The sequence below is a fragment of the Amblyomma mixtum genome, chromosome 8 (assembly GCF_055824585.1).
Source record: "Amblyomma mixtum isolate Tamu chromosome 8, ASM5582458v1, whole genome shotgun sequence".
NCBI lineage: Eukaryota > Metazoa > Arthropoda > Arachnida > Ixodida > Ixodidae > Amblyomma > Amblyomma mixtum.
The window spans coordinates 72,419,311-72,435,885 of NC_143019.1; the positions used below are offsets into that span (position 1 = coordinate 72,419,311).

Consider the following 16,575-nt stretch of genomic DNA (forward strand, 5'->3'; position numbering starts at 1 on the left):
CGGACCGACAACGAAAGGGAGTCCATCACGGTGCGAACGGCTCCGACTTGACAGCGAGAATGTGTATATCACCTTAGTTGCCGCCAAAGGACTCCTAATTCCACGGAACGATGGGTGAACAAAATACACAAATCGACCATGTGTGCGTGGGAGGACCGGCGAGAGTGTGAATGTCCCGCCTTTTTGTCAAGGTGGCGAGAGGGTGATGTTCCGCCCTTTTGTGGGCGGGTTTCGTCAAGAAATGTGATTGGCGATGTTCGAACAACCAAGTTTCCCCCAGATAGGTACCTGGGGAATTGAAAATGTATAAAACGTGGCTTCAGTGTGCTTCTAAGATGGAGACTCCTGATAACCTGCTTGGTAAATAAAATCGTCTATCTTGTCTGGCAGTAACCGGCTGCATCTTATTCGGCACGTTGCTGGAGAGAAGAACTTCGGAGACCATCCCGAGGTACGAACAACAGTGCACTAAAACATATCTGGCGCAGTCGGCAGGATCTCCAGCGATGGGCGAATGAGAGCAGCAGCGGTGGACGGCGGACGAGACCGGTGGCGTGGACGGCGGACCCGAGAACGTCACTGAGGAGCCAGCGGCCTGCCAAAGCGAGTCCCTCCTGACCTGTGGAAGAAGAGAGCACCGCGGAGCGACTCTTCAGAAGTCAGGCGAGTGCCTCTTGGTTTCCTGTCGGGCGCAGTTGATGACAATGCCATATAACTTGCGAGACAGGGAGGTTAACACCACAGATGCGGAGTCGGACGGGGTTGAAGGCTTGCAGGAGTTGGCGGTGACCAGTGACGCGGTGGGGGATCTGAGTAGCGCCATGGCGGAAACAGCGTCGGAGCAGCAGATGAAAATGCTGGAGCTTCGATTTAAAATTGCTGAAGCAGAAAAAGAAAAGCAACGATTAATTCTGGAGAGCCAGAAGTTGCGAGCCCAAGAGCGGGCTGAGTCCCACGAAGAAGGTAACAGCGGAGCGCTAGCTGTGGATAGGTCAGAGGAGGATAGGCGCCTAAAATATGCATCCTTATTGAAAGGAGTACTAGCACCGATGCCGAGTCAGGAATTCCTAGTGCCCGGGTGGTTTGAGGATGTGGAGGCGACTCTTGATTCATATGACGTCCCGTCTGAGTGGCGGGCCGGGCTTGTCTTGCCACAGTTGAGTGAAAGAGCACGCGGTTTGCTTTCTACGTTGACAGCCGAAGAAAGAAAGGACTATAACAAAATGAAGCAAAGTATTCTAGATGGATTGAGGTTGTCAGCAGCAGAATATAGAAGGATGTTTGAGGGGTCGGCAAAAGCAGCAGATGAGACATGGGGCCAGTTCGCAATCCGGCTGGGAAACTATTTTGAATACTATACAAAAACCTCGAAGGCTACCACTTTTGCAGAATTAAAGCAGTTAATGGTCACAGACAGGTTGAAGGAGTGCTTAGCAGCTGAGGCACGGGCTCATATTGTGGTCAATGAGAATCAGAGGTTCCTTTCTCCAGGCGAAGTGGCCAAGCTGGCGGAGAGTTTCGACGAAAGCGTGAGATGCAAACCAGGGTCAGCAGCTCATTTGGGAGGCTATCGAAAGAGGCCGAGTGGGGACCAGAAGGAGCGGGCAGGTGCAACACCTCATCAGTGGGAGAATTCTACTTTAAGAGGAATGAAAGGACGGTGCTTTGAATGCAAGTCACCAAATCACTTCGCTAGAGATTGCCCTCTCAAAAGGACAGGGGATAAGGCAGGCAGACGAGGCCAAGAAAAACCAGGAGACCGCGCCGTGGTGGCTAAAGTGAATGCTCCTTTGGAAGAAATAGCTCCCGCGAATGAGGTTGGCATGCAGGAAACAGAGAGGGTAGGCAGGAATTGCCTCGAAACAGTAACATTGAAAAGTTCGGAACAAAGCATTAATGCGGTGATTGATTCCGGGACTGAAATGACTGTTATCAGGCGAGCTCTAGTGCCGAAGTATGAGGCAGCTGGTTCCACAATAAAGCTGAGGGGAGCTTTCGGCGATGAAGTGAGAGCTGAGCTTGCATATGTGCCTCTCAGAGCAACAGAAGGTGCACCGTTTGTCTCGTTCGACAGGGCACAACCAGCTTTGCTATGTGCGCTGACAGACAAACTGTTGGCCGGAATAGACGCGCTCATAACTCCCGCAGACTACAGACAACTCCTTGAAGAAAGGGCAGTTGTAAACGAAGTTGTTTCAGAGGCAGAGACCGAAGGCGGTGAAAAGGAGACGACAGAGCATAAAAATCAGCAGACGGGTGCGTCCTTGGCGGTTACGGGAACGGACGAAGAAGCCGAGAAAAAGAAGAGCGCGCGGCAAGTTTTCCGTGAGGCTCAGGAAAATGACTCGTCGCTGCAGGAGGCATGGAAGCAGGCTAGAGCTGGCACACATGGAATGATAATCCAGGATGAGTTACTCTATCACCAGGAGCACGTAGTGGGACGGATGTGCACACAGTTGGTGCTGCCATTGCATAAACGACAGGAAGCACTAGTGAGGGCACACGATTCGCCTTGGGCAGGACATTTGGGAGAGCGAAAGACTTTGCAGCGCATAAAAATGTCATTTTATTGGCCGACCATGGGCCGGGAGGTCAAGGAGCATTGTCAGTCCTGCCACCAGTGCCAAATCAGGGCCCCTATGAAAACACAGGACCGCGTACCCATAACGGCATTGGCCAGGCCTAGTGCACCATTCCAGGTGGTATACATGGATTGTATCGGTCCACTGGATCCACCATCAGCAAGGGGACATCGCTACGCACTATGTGTAGTTGATTTGCATACTAGATGGCCTGAGGTTGTTTGTTTGAGGTCCTTAACAGCTAAGGCTACCTGTGACGCGCTCACCCAGATATTTTCCAGAATGGGAGTGCCAGAGACCATATGTTCTGATCAGGGCACAAATTTTACGTCAAATTTAACGCAAATTATGCTGCAGAAAATGGGAGCGACTCCCAGATTTTCCACTCCCAATCACCCACAAAGTAATGGACTGATAGAGCGGTGGAACGGCACTTTTAAAAGGATGCTGTTTCACATTGTAAGTGAGCATGGACGCGAGTGGGATCGAATGGTGCCATTCCTGCTTTGGGCTTATAGAGAGGTGCCACATGCCATCACGGGTAAATCACCATTCGAGCTTATGTATGGTAGGATGCCTGTCGGACCTCTGGCTATACTGCAAAAGACGTGGTCAGGAGACTGGGTTGTTCCCGACTCATTGGCAGTGCCAGCAGCAGACTATCTCGAGAAATTGAGAAATGATCTCGAGGAAGCCAGTAGGGAAGCGGCAAAAGGTAGCGAGCTCACGCAGCAACCTTATGTGGGGAGGTACAACTTGAGGACCACCGACAAACAATTTTCTCCAGGTGACCAGGTTCTTTGGCTGGAGAAAGAAGGCGATGGGAAGTTAATGGCACACTGGAAAGGTCCAGTAACAGTTGTGGAAAAGGTGCGGCCATATAGCTATACGATTGAGCTAAGTGATGGCAAGCGCCGATCAGTGCATGCAAATAAGCTTAGGCCATACAACGCGAGGGTCAACACTGTAGGCATAGTATTTGAAGGCGACACGGAGTTTGGAGAACTTCCCGCGTGGTCAGATACAACGACAGCAGTTGAGCAGCTGGAACGGGTAACTCTCAGCCATTTAGATCTGCTGCAGCAAAGGCAGGTAAAGGAACTAATCGGGAAGCACTGTGAGGTGTTCAGTGATAAACCTGGCCGCTGCAACTGGGGAGTGCACAAAAGCAAGCTAAAAGATGGGGCGCAGCTGAAGCGTGCGTACCCTTACAAGGTGCCCATGGCCCTAAGAAAGGAAGTTGACCGACAGGTGGCAGAGCTAAGGTCGTGGGGTTTGATATATCCGATAGAAAGCTCCCATGCACATCCCGTGGTGTGTGTTGCTAAGAAAGATGGCAGTGTCAGGTTATGCTGTGACTATCGCAAGCTGAATGAAGCAACGGAGCCTGATGCGTTTCCTATGAACCTGCCAGGTGACCTAATTTACGAGGTAGCGCAGGCAAAGTACATAACCCTGCTCGATATGCTAAGAGGATATTGGCAGATTCCGTTGGACGAAAAAGCCCAGGAGTACACAGCATTTGTCACCTCGTCTGGACAGTACGCTTGGAAGGTTATGCCGTTTGGACTGAGAAATTCGGCAAGCACCTACCAAAGAATAATCAATCAGATCCTTGTACCACACTGTGAATATGCGTGCGCATATATAGATGACATGTGCGTCTTCTCGCAGACATGGGAAGAGCACCTCGAACACCTCGGAAGGGTACTGGCTTCGCTAGCGGCCGCAGGGCTCACAGTTAATGTCACTAAGTGCCATTTCGCGCAAAAGGAAGTGCGGTTTCTGGGTCATATCGTGGGGTCAGGAAAACACGGCGCAGATCCAGAAAAGCTTAGAGCCATTCAAGAAATTCCTGTACCACAAACAAAAAGGCAGCTGCGTAGCTTTTTGGGGCTAGCAAATTATTACCGGGATTACGTTCCGGAGTATTCAAAGGTGGTGCTACCACTGACGAACCTGACTGGAAAGCGCGTGCCTCAGAAGATACCGTGGAAGGAGGATGCCGAGGGTGCTTTTATAAAAGTAAAGGAGTGTTTGACAAAGGCCGCAGCGTTGAGCGCACCCAATCTGAACAAAGAGTTCATTCTGGCCACTGATGCTTCAGATTATGCCGTCGGAGCATGTCTAGCACAGTTGGATGACGAAGGAAAAGAGCAACCCATTTCATTCCTGAGCAAGAAATTAAGCCCGGCCCAGTCACGATGGGCTACAATCGAGAAAGAAGCCTACGCCATCATTTGGGCGCTGGGAAAGCTTGACACGTGGCTGTTCGGTGGACGAATCAGGGTAATTACCGACCACAATCCCTTGAAATTTCTTACTCTGACCACGCCACTAAGCGCGAAGCTGACAAGGTGGGCGTTGGCTCTCCAGAAGTACAACATTGTACTGGAGTACAAAAAGGGGTCTCTAAACGCAAATGCCGACGCTATGTCGCGTATGGTCGCCAATGACGAAAGCGAGTAAAGATACCGTCGTCCGTTTTCGCGGCCTCGGTTTGCGAGAGGTATGGCATTGTTGGGTGCTGCGTTGGCGGGGGACCGAGGGGTACTTGTTGACCGATGAAGTGGGAGCAATGCGTCGAGCTCCTGTGATTGTTGTGTGCAGCAAGTTCGAAGACTGTGCCGCACAGTTTTGTGGGGAGGTGTTGGTCTCGACGCGCCGTCTGCAGCGACGACAGTTGGCGCCAGCGGGACTGGGCTACGTGAATAACGGCCGGTTTCAGCACGCTGAGTGTGTGTGTGTATTTGTGTACGCGTTTGCTTCCGGTGCCCCGTTCTGGGAATTGTTTTGGTCGCGCACACGTGCGCCCGCCGGTGGCTCCTTACCCTCTCCTTCGAGGTCGAGAAACGGCCGTCGCCCCCTCCTTCTCGGCCGAGAGACACTGCTGGCTAGCCTTTGCGGCAGCCTTTGTCAGCGGCTGCGGCGGTGGGAAAGCGTGGCGGCGCAACCAGGGGACGGAGGCCCCTAAATCGTCTGTCGGCGGAAACGCGTCTGTTTGGATTCTCAAGTTCGCTCAAAACCGACAGCGGACCGACAACGAAAGGGAGTCCATCACGGTGCGAACGGCTCCGACTTGACAGCGAGAATGTGTATATCACCTTAGTTGCCGCCAAAGGACTCCTAATTCCACGGAACGATGGGTGAACAAAATACACAAATCGACCATGTGTGCGTGGGAGGACCGGCGAGAGTGTGAATGTCCCGCCTTTTTGTCAAGGTGGCGAGAGGGTGATGTTCCGCCCTTTTGTGGGCGGGTTTCGTCAAGAAATGTGATTGGCGATGTTCGAACAACCAAGTTTCCCCCAGATAGGTACCTGGGGAATTGAAAATGTATAAAACGTGGCTTCAGTGTGCTTCTAAGATGGAGACTCCTGATAACCTGCTTGGTAAATAAAATCGTCTATCTTGTCTGGCAGTAACCGGCTGCATCTTATTCGGCACGTTGCTGGAGAGAAGAACTTCGGAGACCATCCCGAGGTACGAACAACAGTGCACTAAAACATATCTCCCAGGCTTAGCTTGGTTAAGCCAAGAATGCGGTGCATATTGCGCGGTCTTTTTGCGCGAGGTATTGCTTGGCGGCACTCGATTTTCTCAGCAGCTTTTCCTCCGTGACGTATGGATGGATGGATGGATGGATGGATGGATGGATGGATGGATGGATGGATGGATGGATGGATGGATGGATGGATGGATGGATGGGAGCGCCCCCTTTGAAACGGGGCGGTGGCAACCGCCACCATGCTCAGCCGTTCTTCTTTTTGTTGTTTTTTTTTTCTTTTTTTATTTTATTTTATTTTTTAAGTGATTTGGTCACGTCGCGTCACGTGGTTTGGTGGCTGCCCGGCCGCGCCCAAGGGCTGAACTGAGTGATTGCAATATGCTACGCATAAAAATCTAATAAAGGATTAATTCCTTTTCTCAGAGCAATAGTGTCTGGTAGTCGCCAATGTGGGCAGAGCTGCATTGTGAACTCAAAGTTGTATCCAACCATCTGTGGCTGTGTATGTGTGGCTGTTGGCTTCTCTCATAGAGAGAATATTGTTATTTTGAAGCACGTGTTGCTTATGCACATTCTGGCACAAAGGACACGACAACCTCTCGTAATCTAAAGATGCATGATCTTCATGGAATCTGCCATCTTGTCTGCTTCGCTTCCTATTAGATGCCGCTGAAGTTTGAGGAGCTGACACCAGAGCAGCAGCGCAGGTTGTTCTAGTCAAGAAGAAGCCTCCGGAGGTGGTTGCGATCCAGCAAGAGCTGGAAGACAACTTTGACAGACATCGGTACCTCAAGTACATCAAGAAGAAGAAATAGCCGTGTGCACCTTTTTTCTGATGTATGCTACATTTAGATGACATCCTTCATGAAGCAACCTACCGCAGTGCATTCTCTTTATTATCGTCACAGACTACAGCGTCGCGCTAGCCTGGATATCAGAAACTTTTATTGTTGACTGTGAGTCACATTGGAGGTGTCCATGTTTTGTCATTGTTCACTGGTTTGAGAAGCTGATTGGGGAGTATTGTTGGGCAGGGTGGTACTTCACTCAGGGACAAAGGACAAACCAAAAGTCTGCACGGTGATGTCCTTCTTGTTTTGTTCTGCCTTCGTGAGCAAAGCTTGAACCATGTTGGCCAGTGCTAGCAGTAGAATTATGTCCTGGGAAAATAAATGCTGTTGGTGCTTGTGTTTACAGAGCACTTTCTTGCTTTGTTATGCAGAGAATGGTAGTCCTTCAGGGCTGTGTATCTCTGGCAGTTGTGCTGCTTGGCTCATTCTAATTAGTGACACTACCATTAGGGTGTTTTATTTAGTTATTTAACTCCTGAAATGAAATTTTGCATTATAGTGAACTGTGATAGGGTAACAAAAATAATAGGATAGGTATAACACATGGCTATTATATGCACAATTTCCAAAATAAGAAATGAGTGCCTTTCCATACATGTACTGAAGAAATATGGAGAAGGCGAACAGTAACTGATTGAAACACTGGGCACGAACCCAGCATAAAACATTGCTTGGAACAGTGCACCACATAACGTTTTTCAAAATCAGTACGGCTCCCAACAAACAACAGTAAAAAAAAAAATTATGTACTTTTTAGATACATGATGTGGCTGTAAAAAACAAACCATGAAATATGCACGCTACAACAGGCCGTTCTTAGAAACAAAGCTACTAGTAACTAAGTACTTAAAGCGTATTGCCTTTGAAACATCTACTTTAGAAACTAGGCCCTTGGCTGAAAGCCTCTGAGGCCACCTTTATATTGTGGGAGCAGCTTTGCTATCCTGATGCCGTCCCGTGAGCTTAATGCCAAACCATATCCCATAGGTGCACTCTAGCAGCAGAGAGAGAACTCCTGCTGTACATGGAAGCCAGTTTTTTATGTTCAGATCGAGACAATTTTCCAGAGTGCTGTGGTTCATTGTGTGCCAGAACACCTACAGGACATTTCTTTTTGATCAAAAGAGGTGTATAGATGCAGTCTGTAGTGTTTCAGCAATACTTACTATTGGCCTCTTGGTCAAGAAAGCTCTATTACTGAGTGTGTAAACTTAATGACTCGCATCCCACCGGCTGTCAGTTTGTGCACTGTTGAATGCCACTGGCACTCTTCCAGCAGACAGCAGATGCAGAAACATATGCTATGTGTTCAAGGCATGTTTCCGGATCTGCTGTCTGCTGTAAAGAGCCAGTGGCATTCAACAGTGCACCAACTGACAGCCGGTGGGATGCGAGTCATTAAGTTTACACACTCAGTAATTAGCTTTCTTGACCAAGGGGCCAATAGTAGGTATTGCAGAAACACTACAGACTGCATCAATACGCCTCTTTTGATCAAAAATAAATGTCCTGTGGACGTCTGCCAGTTGGAAAGTTTGATCCGTGGGGTAGTGTTCGGACGTACCGCATGCGACGGCCGTGTTCTGACGTTCTCTGAACGTCCCTTGCACAAGCGATAGTTTTCCACCGGACGTCCCGTGGCCGTTTAAAAAAGGCACGTCAGTTTCCGGACGTTTGACGGACGTCCGAAAATCCGATTTTGGCGTCCATGGGGCTCTCACTGGACTGCCATTTTCTTTCCGCCGGACATCCATCAGGCAACCTATGTACATCCGTTGGACATTTGCGGACCTCTACAGATGTCCAGCGGACGTTCAAACATACGTTGCCATGGCATCTGTTGGATGTTCGATGGCTTTTCGTGGTCAAATGGGTAGCGACTAGGGAGGGCGGAAACCGAGTCTCGTGCTGCAGCGGCTGAGGAGGTAGCCATTGCGCTGGCCCTAACTCAACAGAATGGCAGGGTGATTATAACAGATTCCAAATCGGCTATCCGAAACTACAACGCAGACAGGGTATTTGTCAAAGCAGTCAAAATTCTGACTGCCGGCCTGACACCGGCAGAACTAATTAACCTAGTTTGTACTCCGGCCCACGAGAGCCTCTGGGGAAACGAGACAGCGCACGCATCGGCCCGAGGACTCACACACCGGGACCCCAGTGCCGTCTCGTCGAGCAGAGAGCCCCTTCAGAGGGACGAGGAGCTGAACACGTACCAAGATATTCTTAGCCATTACAGATTAGCAGACACTACCTGGAGCATGCAAGGGCCTCAGCAAAAAGGAAGAGGTCATATGGAGAAAGTTACAGGTGGGAGTTTTTTCCAACCCACTAGCCCTAAGCAGATGGCATCCGGCGACCCAAGACCCGAGGTGTAAACAGTGCAATGAAATAGCAGACATGATCCACATGGTGTGGACACCCGATCAAAACGCACGACAGAATTTTTTGTCGCGTATCTGTCGCGCGACAAAATTTTGTGTCGCGCGACAAGCTCTCTTGTAGTGCATTGTGTCGTGCGACGGGCTCGTGTCGTGGGTTCTTTCTCGCGACAAAAGTGTTTGTAGTGGGTTCTGTCGCACGACAGTCATCATTCCTGTATTTTGTAGTGTGCAGAAGGTGCCTGTCGCAGGATTTGTCGCGCGACAGGTTTCTGTCGTAGGTGCTGTCGTGCTTCAGGGAGAGTCGTGCCGCGCGACAGGGCCTGCGTGCCTCGACAGAGTTGCCTGTCGAGGTATCTGTCTTGCGACAGATACCTGTCGTGGGTCTGTCTTGCGACAGATACCTGTCGTGGGTTCTGTCTTGGGACAAATATCTGTCGTGTTGCAGTCGATGGTAATTGTGGTTTTCTACAAAAATCTCGAATTTCTGTAGCGCCATCGTGGGATAGTGATAGGCGGACATTCACCAATTTCGTGTTAAATCGCTTGCACTTTGGCGAGCCACGAAGACGATGCGACTTGCTTTGATCGATTGGCGACGATCATCGAGGGAATTAAATGAAGTGTTAATTCACAAACGCGACTCGAGTTTGCAACTCGCTTCCCTACCTAGCTACCGGCCGCACGAAAATTGGCGGGGATGAGAGGCGCCGCTCGCAATCAATCTTCCCTTCAGTTCGCACATGACAGTGTGAGCGAAAGAAGACCATGCTCAAGAGAAAGCATATGCACCAGCGAGAATGCTAGCGGTGCCTGTGAATGAGGCAGTGCTTGCGGTAGTGGCATGCTGCGAGCCACGCGAGCGTCTTCATTCCATCCGGCGCGAGCATGACGAATAGCGCTACTGAAGGTCAGTGTACTCGTGGCTGCTGTGACCTGTGCGTCTCGCAACATACTGTACCCACCACCACATGCGCAGAAAAGGCTACCTCTAGGTACACAAAGAGACAAGGAACAGATTAATAATGAAGACAGAAACAACATCCGGGTAAGACCAATACCACGACACATGGATCCGAATTTACATCATGAAAGACGACAAGCCAGAGTCCGAGCACTCACCAGGGAACTCAGCGACAATCCCAACGTAGTCTACACGGACGCAGCAAAGTACCGATACCAACGCAAAACAATCGCCGTTGTAACAGACGAAGGAGGGCAAGGTCACATATACGCGTCGCTTAACGTCACGTAATGAGAGTAACCTGATGTCAAAGCCTTTCTCACGGAACGAACATCTACGATAGGCATCGGAGATACAAGATCGGAGAGCTTCACGGTGCCAAACAAGGGTACCCCGCAAGGCTCAGTAATATCACCGCTATTATTCAACATAGCGATGATAGGACTCACGAAAGTACTGGACGAAATAGAAAACATCAGCTACGCAATGTATGCAGATGACATAACAATATGGACAACCACAGGCTCCCTAGCAGCTAAACAAGAGCGGCTACAAAAAGCGATCGACCATATTGAACAATATGCCAGGGCCAGAGGATTATCGTGCTCAGCAGAAAAATCAGAATACGTAAGAATCAAAAAAGGTACATGAAAATACGACTCCCAAATCACCCTGAAACTCGGAAACGAGACAATATCTGAGAAAACGGAAGTCAGGGTACTTGGAATGTCGCTGCAAAACACGGGCCGATGTAGCAAAACCATTGCCTCTATTAAGAATACAACAGAGCAAGTCGCCAGAATCGTGCGAAGAATCAGCAGTAGAAAGAAGGGGATGAGAGAACAGGACACCCTAAGACTCATTGACAGCCTTGTCATGAGCAGAGTTACGTACAGCCTCCCCTACCACGAACTAAACAAGCAAGAGACTGTACAAATCGACACCATACTACGCAAAGCGTACAAAACGGCGCTCAAACTTCCAATGTCCACACCAACCGAAAAACTAATGGCCCTGGGAGTATCAAACACCTTCGACGAACTAAGAGAAGCGCAACGTAGTGCGCAATTAGACAGACTCACTCAAACCAGAACGGGAAGCCGCCTACTGGAGAAATTACGGCTACCTCTAGGTACACAAAGAGACAAGGAACAGATTAATAATGAAGACAGAAACAACATCCGGGTAAGACCAATACCACGACACATGGATCCGAATTTACATCATGAAAGACGACAAGCCAGAGTCCGAGCACTCACCAGGGAACTCAGCGACAATCCCAACGTAGTCTACACGGACGCAGCAAAGTACCGATACCAACGCAAAACAATCGCCGTTGTAACAGACGAAGGAGGGCAAGAAATAACCAGCGCAACGATAAACAACCCAAACATAGAAGCAGCTGAAGAAGCCGCCATTGCTCTGGCAATATCGCACGGCAACGCAACAGGACACAACCTCACTATAGTGACGGACTCGAAACAAGCATGTAGAAACTACACAAGAGGCAGGATCGACAGCATCGCCAATCATATTCTACACACGACGAGAAGACACAAAAACACTAAACATAGTATAGTGTGGGTTCCGGGACATGAGGGGATGAGGGGCAACGTGGCAGCAGACGAGTTAGCTCGAGGGTACGTCAACCGAGCAGACTCAGCACTTTGCACCACAGGCACCTTTGACCCAGTTACCCCCACGTACTCAGATATACTCGATCATTACAGGGGTCAGCGGAAACGCTACCCAGCCCCACACAAAAGGCTCACCAAAGAGGAGGCGGTAGACTGGCGCAGACTACAAACCGGTACCTACCCACACCTTCACAAACTACACAAGATTTTCCCTACACAATATGCAGACGAATGTCCGTGGTGTCAGGGTAAACCTACACTAGAACATATCACATGGACCTGCCCTAAGGCAGACTTAGAGCCAAGAATAAACCCGAGTGTGATGCAGTGGGAGCACTTGCTGGCCAGCGAGGACGAGGAAGCGCAACGATTCCTTGTGCGCCGAGCCACGATGGCAGCAGTCAAGTGCGGCATCCTGGACCAAGGATCGACCACGGCGCCCAGTGACCCGTAAGGGTCAAGAACACCTTAAATTTATCAGCAATAAAGTTTTTTCCATCCATCCATCCATCCTAACCTGATGGCGAAAAAGCTGGAAGATTACTCGCAGTAATCGTCCTGCTATCACAAAGGCAGCATGTATGTTACGCACGCATGACCTGTTGCCTGTATAAATGATCAAGGCGACTCCCATATCAAGTTTCCACGTTTCAGTTTTTAGCCGCGCATGCTGCAAGATCATCATAAAATATGAAAATATATATATATATTCTTACGACTTCGTTCATTGCTTCCATTGAAAATTTCATGACAGTGACACAACCATCTCGCTAAATATAGAGAACAGCGTACGAATCCTAAGGCCCAGTACAGCCTTGAGTGTGTTTGAACACGGACGCCTAGAAAGGGCGCGCGCGTGAACCGTTGCGTCGCGCCTGCGCTGTAATTTCCCGGAGGAGCAAGAACCCGAATATTTGCCAGTCGACGTGGCGTTACCCCGCGACGCCAAGGATTGGGTGGCGAGTTCTGCGACATGAAGTCGCGCCGCAAGAATTCGGTCAGTGAGTGACTTCCCCATGAGGATGTATTAGTTCGGGGCTCCCCCTCCGTGACCAAGGGGCTTAATTAACTCGCGCGAACTCTGTGACTCCCTACTGTAAACGTGCGTTTAATGTCCATTCACACTCGCAATAGCAAAGGCCATGCGGCCAGCAGTCGCTTGCGATCGGGCAGCAGCTCCACGACACTTCCTCACACCTACAAGAGTGACCTGCAGCTCGCCTGCTCGTTTGATTCTCACGTGAAATGAGAAGTCTTGGGACTGACGTCAGTCGGTCGCGCGCTTTGGTTCAGTCTCCTGCGCCCTCGCGCCTCGTCCTCTAGAGTGTTCTGGTCCCTCACGCTCGGTCCACTAAAGTGTTCTGGTCCCTCGCTATTAACAGTGTGCTACGACAACCTGAGCGAAGAGTAGACTATCGGGGCGGTTTTGACGTGCGCCACTGCCATGCAAGCGTAAGGGCGCTCTTCTCGGGACCGGCCTGCCAGCCTGAAGCCGGTGTCAGAAAAATTCACTGGTATTGTTTGTTCACATCCATTTACTAAGCTCTGGGATAGAGTATCGTTAGCCAATATCGAGTTGTTGGTAGAAGCTATAACAGCAAAACAAATTTTCTCCCACAGCCGCTTCTGCTGCCCATTGCAGCTCGCCTGGCTTCTGCTAGCTCTGCTCCTGAAGGGGTCGCGGAAACCGAGCTTATTTCACTATGACGCGGGGCTCACAGTAAAACGGTGGCGAGGGTAGCACCTCAGTGCTAGCCAGTTCCGAATCGCACTCAGCTTAGGCGTCGATGTGCAATCGGCTAAGCTTAGCGACTACAAGGGTAGCTAGAGAGCAGCGCGCAGTTCGTCGGCCGGCGCGCCCGCGGGCGGCGTCGTTGCCGAAAGCTCGGCTCGCTCAATGATTGGCTCAGTAGCTCGCGAACTGAGCAGGCAAGGCTGGAAAATCGAGCAGCGAGCGTCTGTCCTGCGACTGAGCGAGACTTTATTCTCACGTTTGCATGCAGCATAGGTGAACAAATTTAGCACACATATATGCATCGAATATCTGCTGCCTTACAGCGTTTATTAAGCTCGTCCTCGACGTCACCGTTAGCGCGGAAACCGCGCATATCTTTATTTCACTACGAGACATGGTTCACAGTACAACGTACAGTGAAGAGAGTAGCACCTCAGCGCTAGCCAGTTCGAAAGCACTCTCAGCTCTGGCATCGATATGAAACCTGCCAGGCTTAGCGACGAATACGACATCCAGGGAGCAGTGCAAACTTGTCGCCCGGCGCGCTCGCGGGCAGTGTCATTTCTGAAAGCTCAGCTCCCGCAATGCTCAGCAGCCAGCGACTTGGGCTCGCAAGGCTGGAAAACTGAGCAGCTAGCGGCTGGACTGCGACTGAGCCCACGTTTGCAGCACAGGTAAACAACTTTTAGCTCACATATACGCTTGGGATACCGGCTTCGTTGCGGCCACCTTAAGGTGATTCTTACGCTCGTCATCGAGGCCATCGTCACCGCTCGTGACGCACTGGCTGAGAACTACAATTCGAGTGCGTGCTAAAACAAGCTCACTCAGGTGCCGTGGTAAATAAAAATGCCACCAGAGATCACAACAGAGTTATGCGGTCGCTTGCTAGCGCTGCGAAAAACTACAGACAATGTTTACTACATTCAACTGGCATGGATTTGTACTGCGTAGAAGACGACGATCAGTGCCGCGGGTGAGAGCGCTTTTGCGTGGACAGCTGAGAACAGGCGAGGGAACTGACAACGGGTGATTTTGCTCGCGGCTGGTACCCATCGGATGGATTTGTGCTATTTAGAAGATTATTATGAGCGGCAGTGCTGCGCGATGAAGCACTCGCGCTAGGCGAACTGCGAACAGACGACGGATGGTTTTGCTCGGTGTTGGTGCTCATCGGATCAGTGCTTACTTCTTAATATTCGTCATGCAAATTATTTTGAAGACAGTGATCGCATGTGGAAGGCTGGCGCATATGTACTAGTCATTTGTAAACTTTTTATCTGTGCTTCCCCATTGGAACAGAATTTGGCAATATTATGTCAGTTAGGTCGTTCTTGTGTCTTCCCTGAACTGTAGGCGTCCATGCTTCCTCTCCTTCAGGGCACTGAACTGTTGGGGATGCAACTGCACACTTATTTGGGATTTCAAGCTTTTTGCTGTATGCCTCGCTTATGCGGCCCGCTTTCATGTCGTTCGCAATTGGTGATGGTTTGTTATTCATTTTCACTTTCTCTTATTTATTCTTGGTTGACTGCCGGCAGCAGTTCTCCGCGCTCGGAACTGTTCCCAGGCACGGAACCCTACCCACAGACCTCCCTGCACCTCACTCACCAGTGTTCTTCGGTATTTTTTTTTGCTGTTGCCCCTACTTGCATTACCACTCGACAAATGTTTTGCTGTTTTTATTTGTGTGCAATTTGTTAAATGCACTACTAATTTTCGTATCATGCTCAGTTGTGACGTGAGATATCGGGCTCCTTGGTATTGAATGCATGTCTTTTGCATTTTCTCTTCTCATTTATGCAAGGTAAACTGGTCGACTGGGTGCTACATTCAATTTAAGAATACATTAGACGCTGGTGCAAGGCACCCTAATAGTAATTAACTAAAGCCTGCACATGCTATATTCGAATAGTTGGGCTCTTTTCATCATGCATAAAAATAAAGCGGTATTCCAGCCAGCTCATCTTTCAATGTGGTTATGACAGTCATGTAAATGTACTCAAAGAATGTCTATGGGTGTTTCACATACAATCTCCTTATTTATTTTGTCATGGGCCACCTCATTGCTTTTTGTGTTCCTATATTAATACCTTATTTTAGTTTCTGAAGCAGTCAACAGTTTGTTTTGTTGTCATTCATGACATTGTCACTGGCACTGACAGCTGTTGGTCGGGACGTATTTATCTGCAGTTGCCAGCTGCCAGCATCTGCTGGGCCATGCGTGCTTCCTGCCTTCAGCTGTGCCACCCCTCCAAGCCATTCATGGTAATTATCTTTTTCAGTTACGCATACCTTACCTGCCTGTTTTGAAAAATATTTTCAACATAGGCTCACTGCTGTGTTTAAAAATGCATGCAGAACTCTACATGCACTTTACAGCAGTACCTCAGCTTATTACATGAACTGCAAATTTGTACGAAATATAGCCGCTCATGTAGCTCTTGACACTGCGCTGTTATTATATCAATCAATCAATCAATCAACTTTATTCAGCATTTTTGTCCTGAACAACAGAAAAGAAATGCTAGGGTAGGAGCAAAAAGCCACAAACTCAGTAGCTTGACGAGGCTCCCACCCCTAACTGACAAGGCCAACAGACTGTCACGTTATATATATATATATATATATATATATATATATATATATATATATATATATATACATATATATATATATATATGGGCGTGTTCAGAAAAGAACGGTAATCGAGGTCCCATGACCATTTTTTGTTTTCAATGAAATATTTATATATGGTGGGCAAATGTGTCCACATAAAGGAATAAACCTTAGTTTTGCAAGAAGCTTCGTAGTTTTCTCGGAAAAAAATCGCATGTCACAAGAGGTGGAGAATGTCGTTTTTGGCACTTCGCAAAGTTGCAAGTTTGAAGTCTCATTCCATGCACAAAATTTTTTT

At 49.2% G+C, this 16,575-nt stretch overlaps 2 protein-coding genes across 2 annotated transcripts in view; both read left to right on the forward strand.

The window, feature by feature from the left end:
- LOC149332960 (BTB/POZ domain-containing protein 1-like) overlaps positions 1-16,575 on the forward strand; it is a 123,667-nt gene that overhangs the window by 64,774 nt on the left and 42,318 nt on the right. The window lies entirely within an intron of this gene.
- LOC149332964 (uncharacterized) overlaps positions 1-16,575 on the forward strand; it is a 38,692-nt gene that overhangs the window by 2,546 nt on the left and 19,571 nt on the right. The window contains exons 3-4 of the mRNA XM_089558517.1: positions 15,200-15,281; positions 15,852-15,926. Of these exons, the coding sequence (XP_089414643.1) occupies positions 15,200-15,281; positions 15,852-15,926 (157 nt within the window). The remainder of the gene's footprint in view (positions 1-15,199; positions 15,282-15,851; positions 15,927-16,575) is intronic.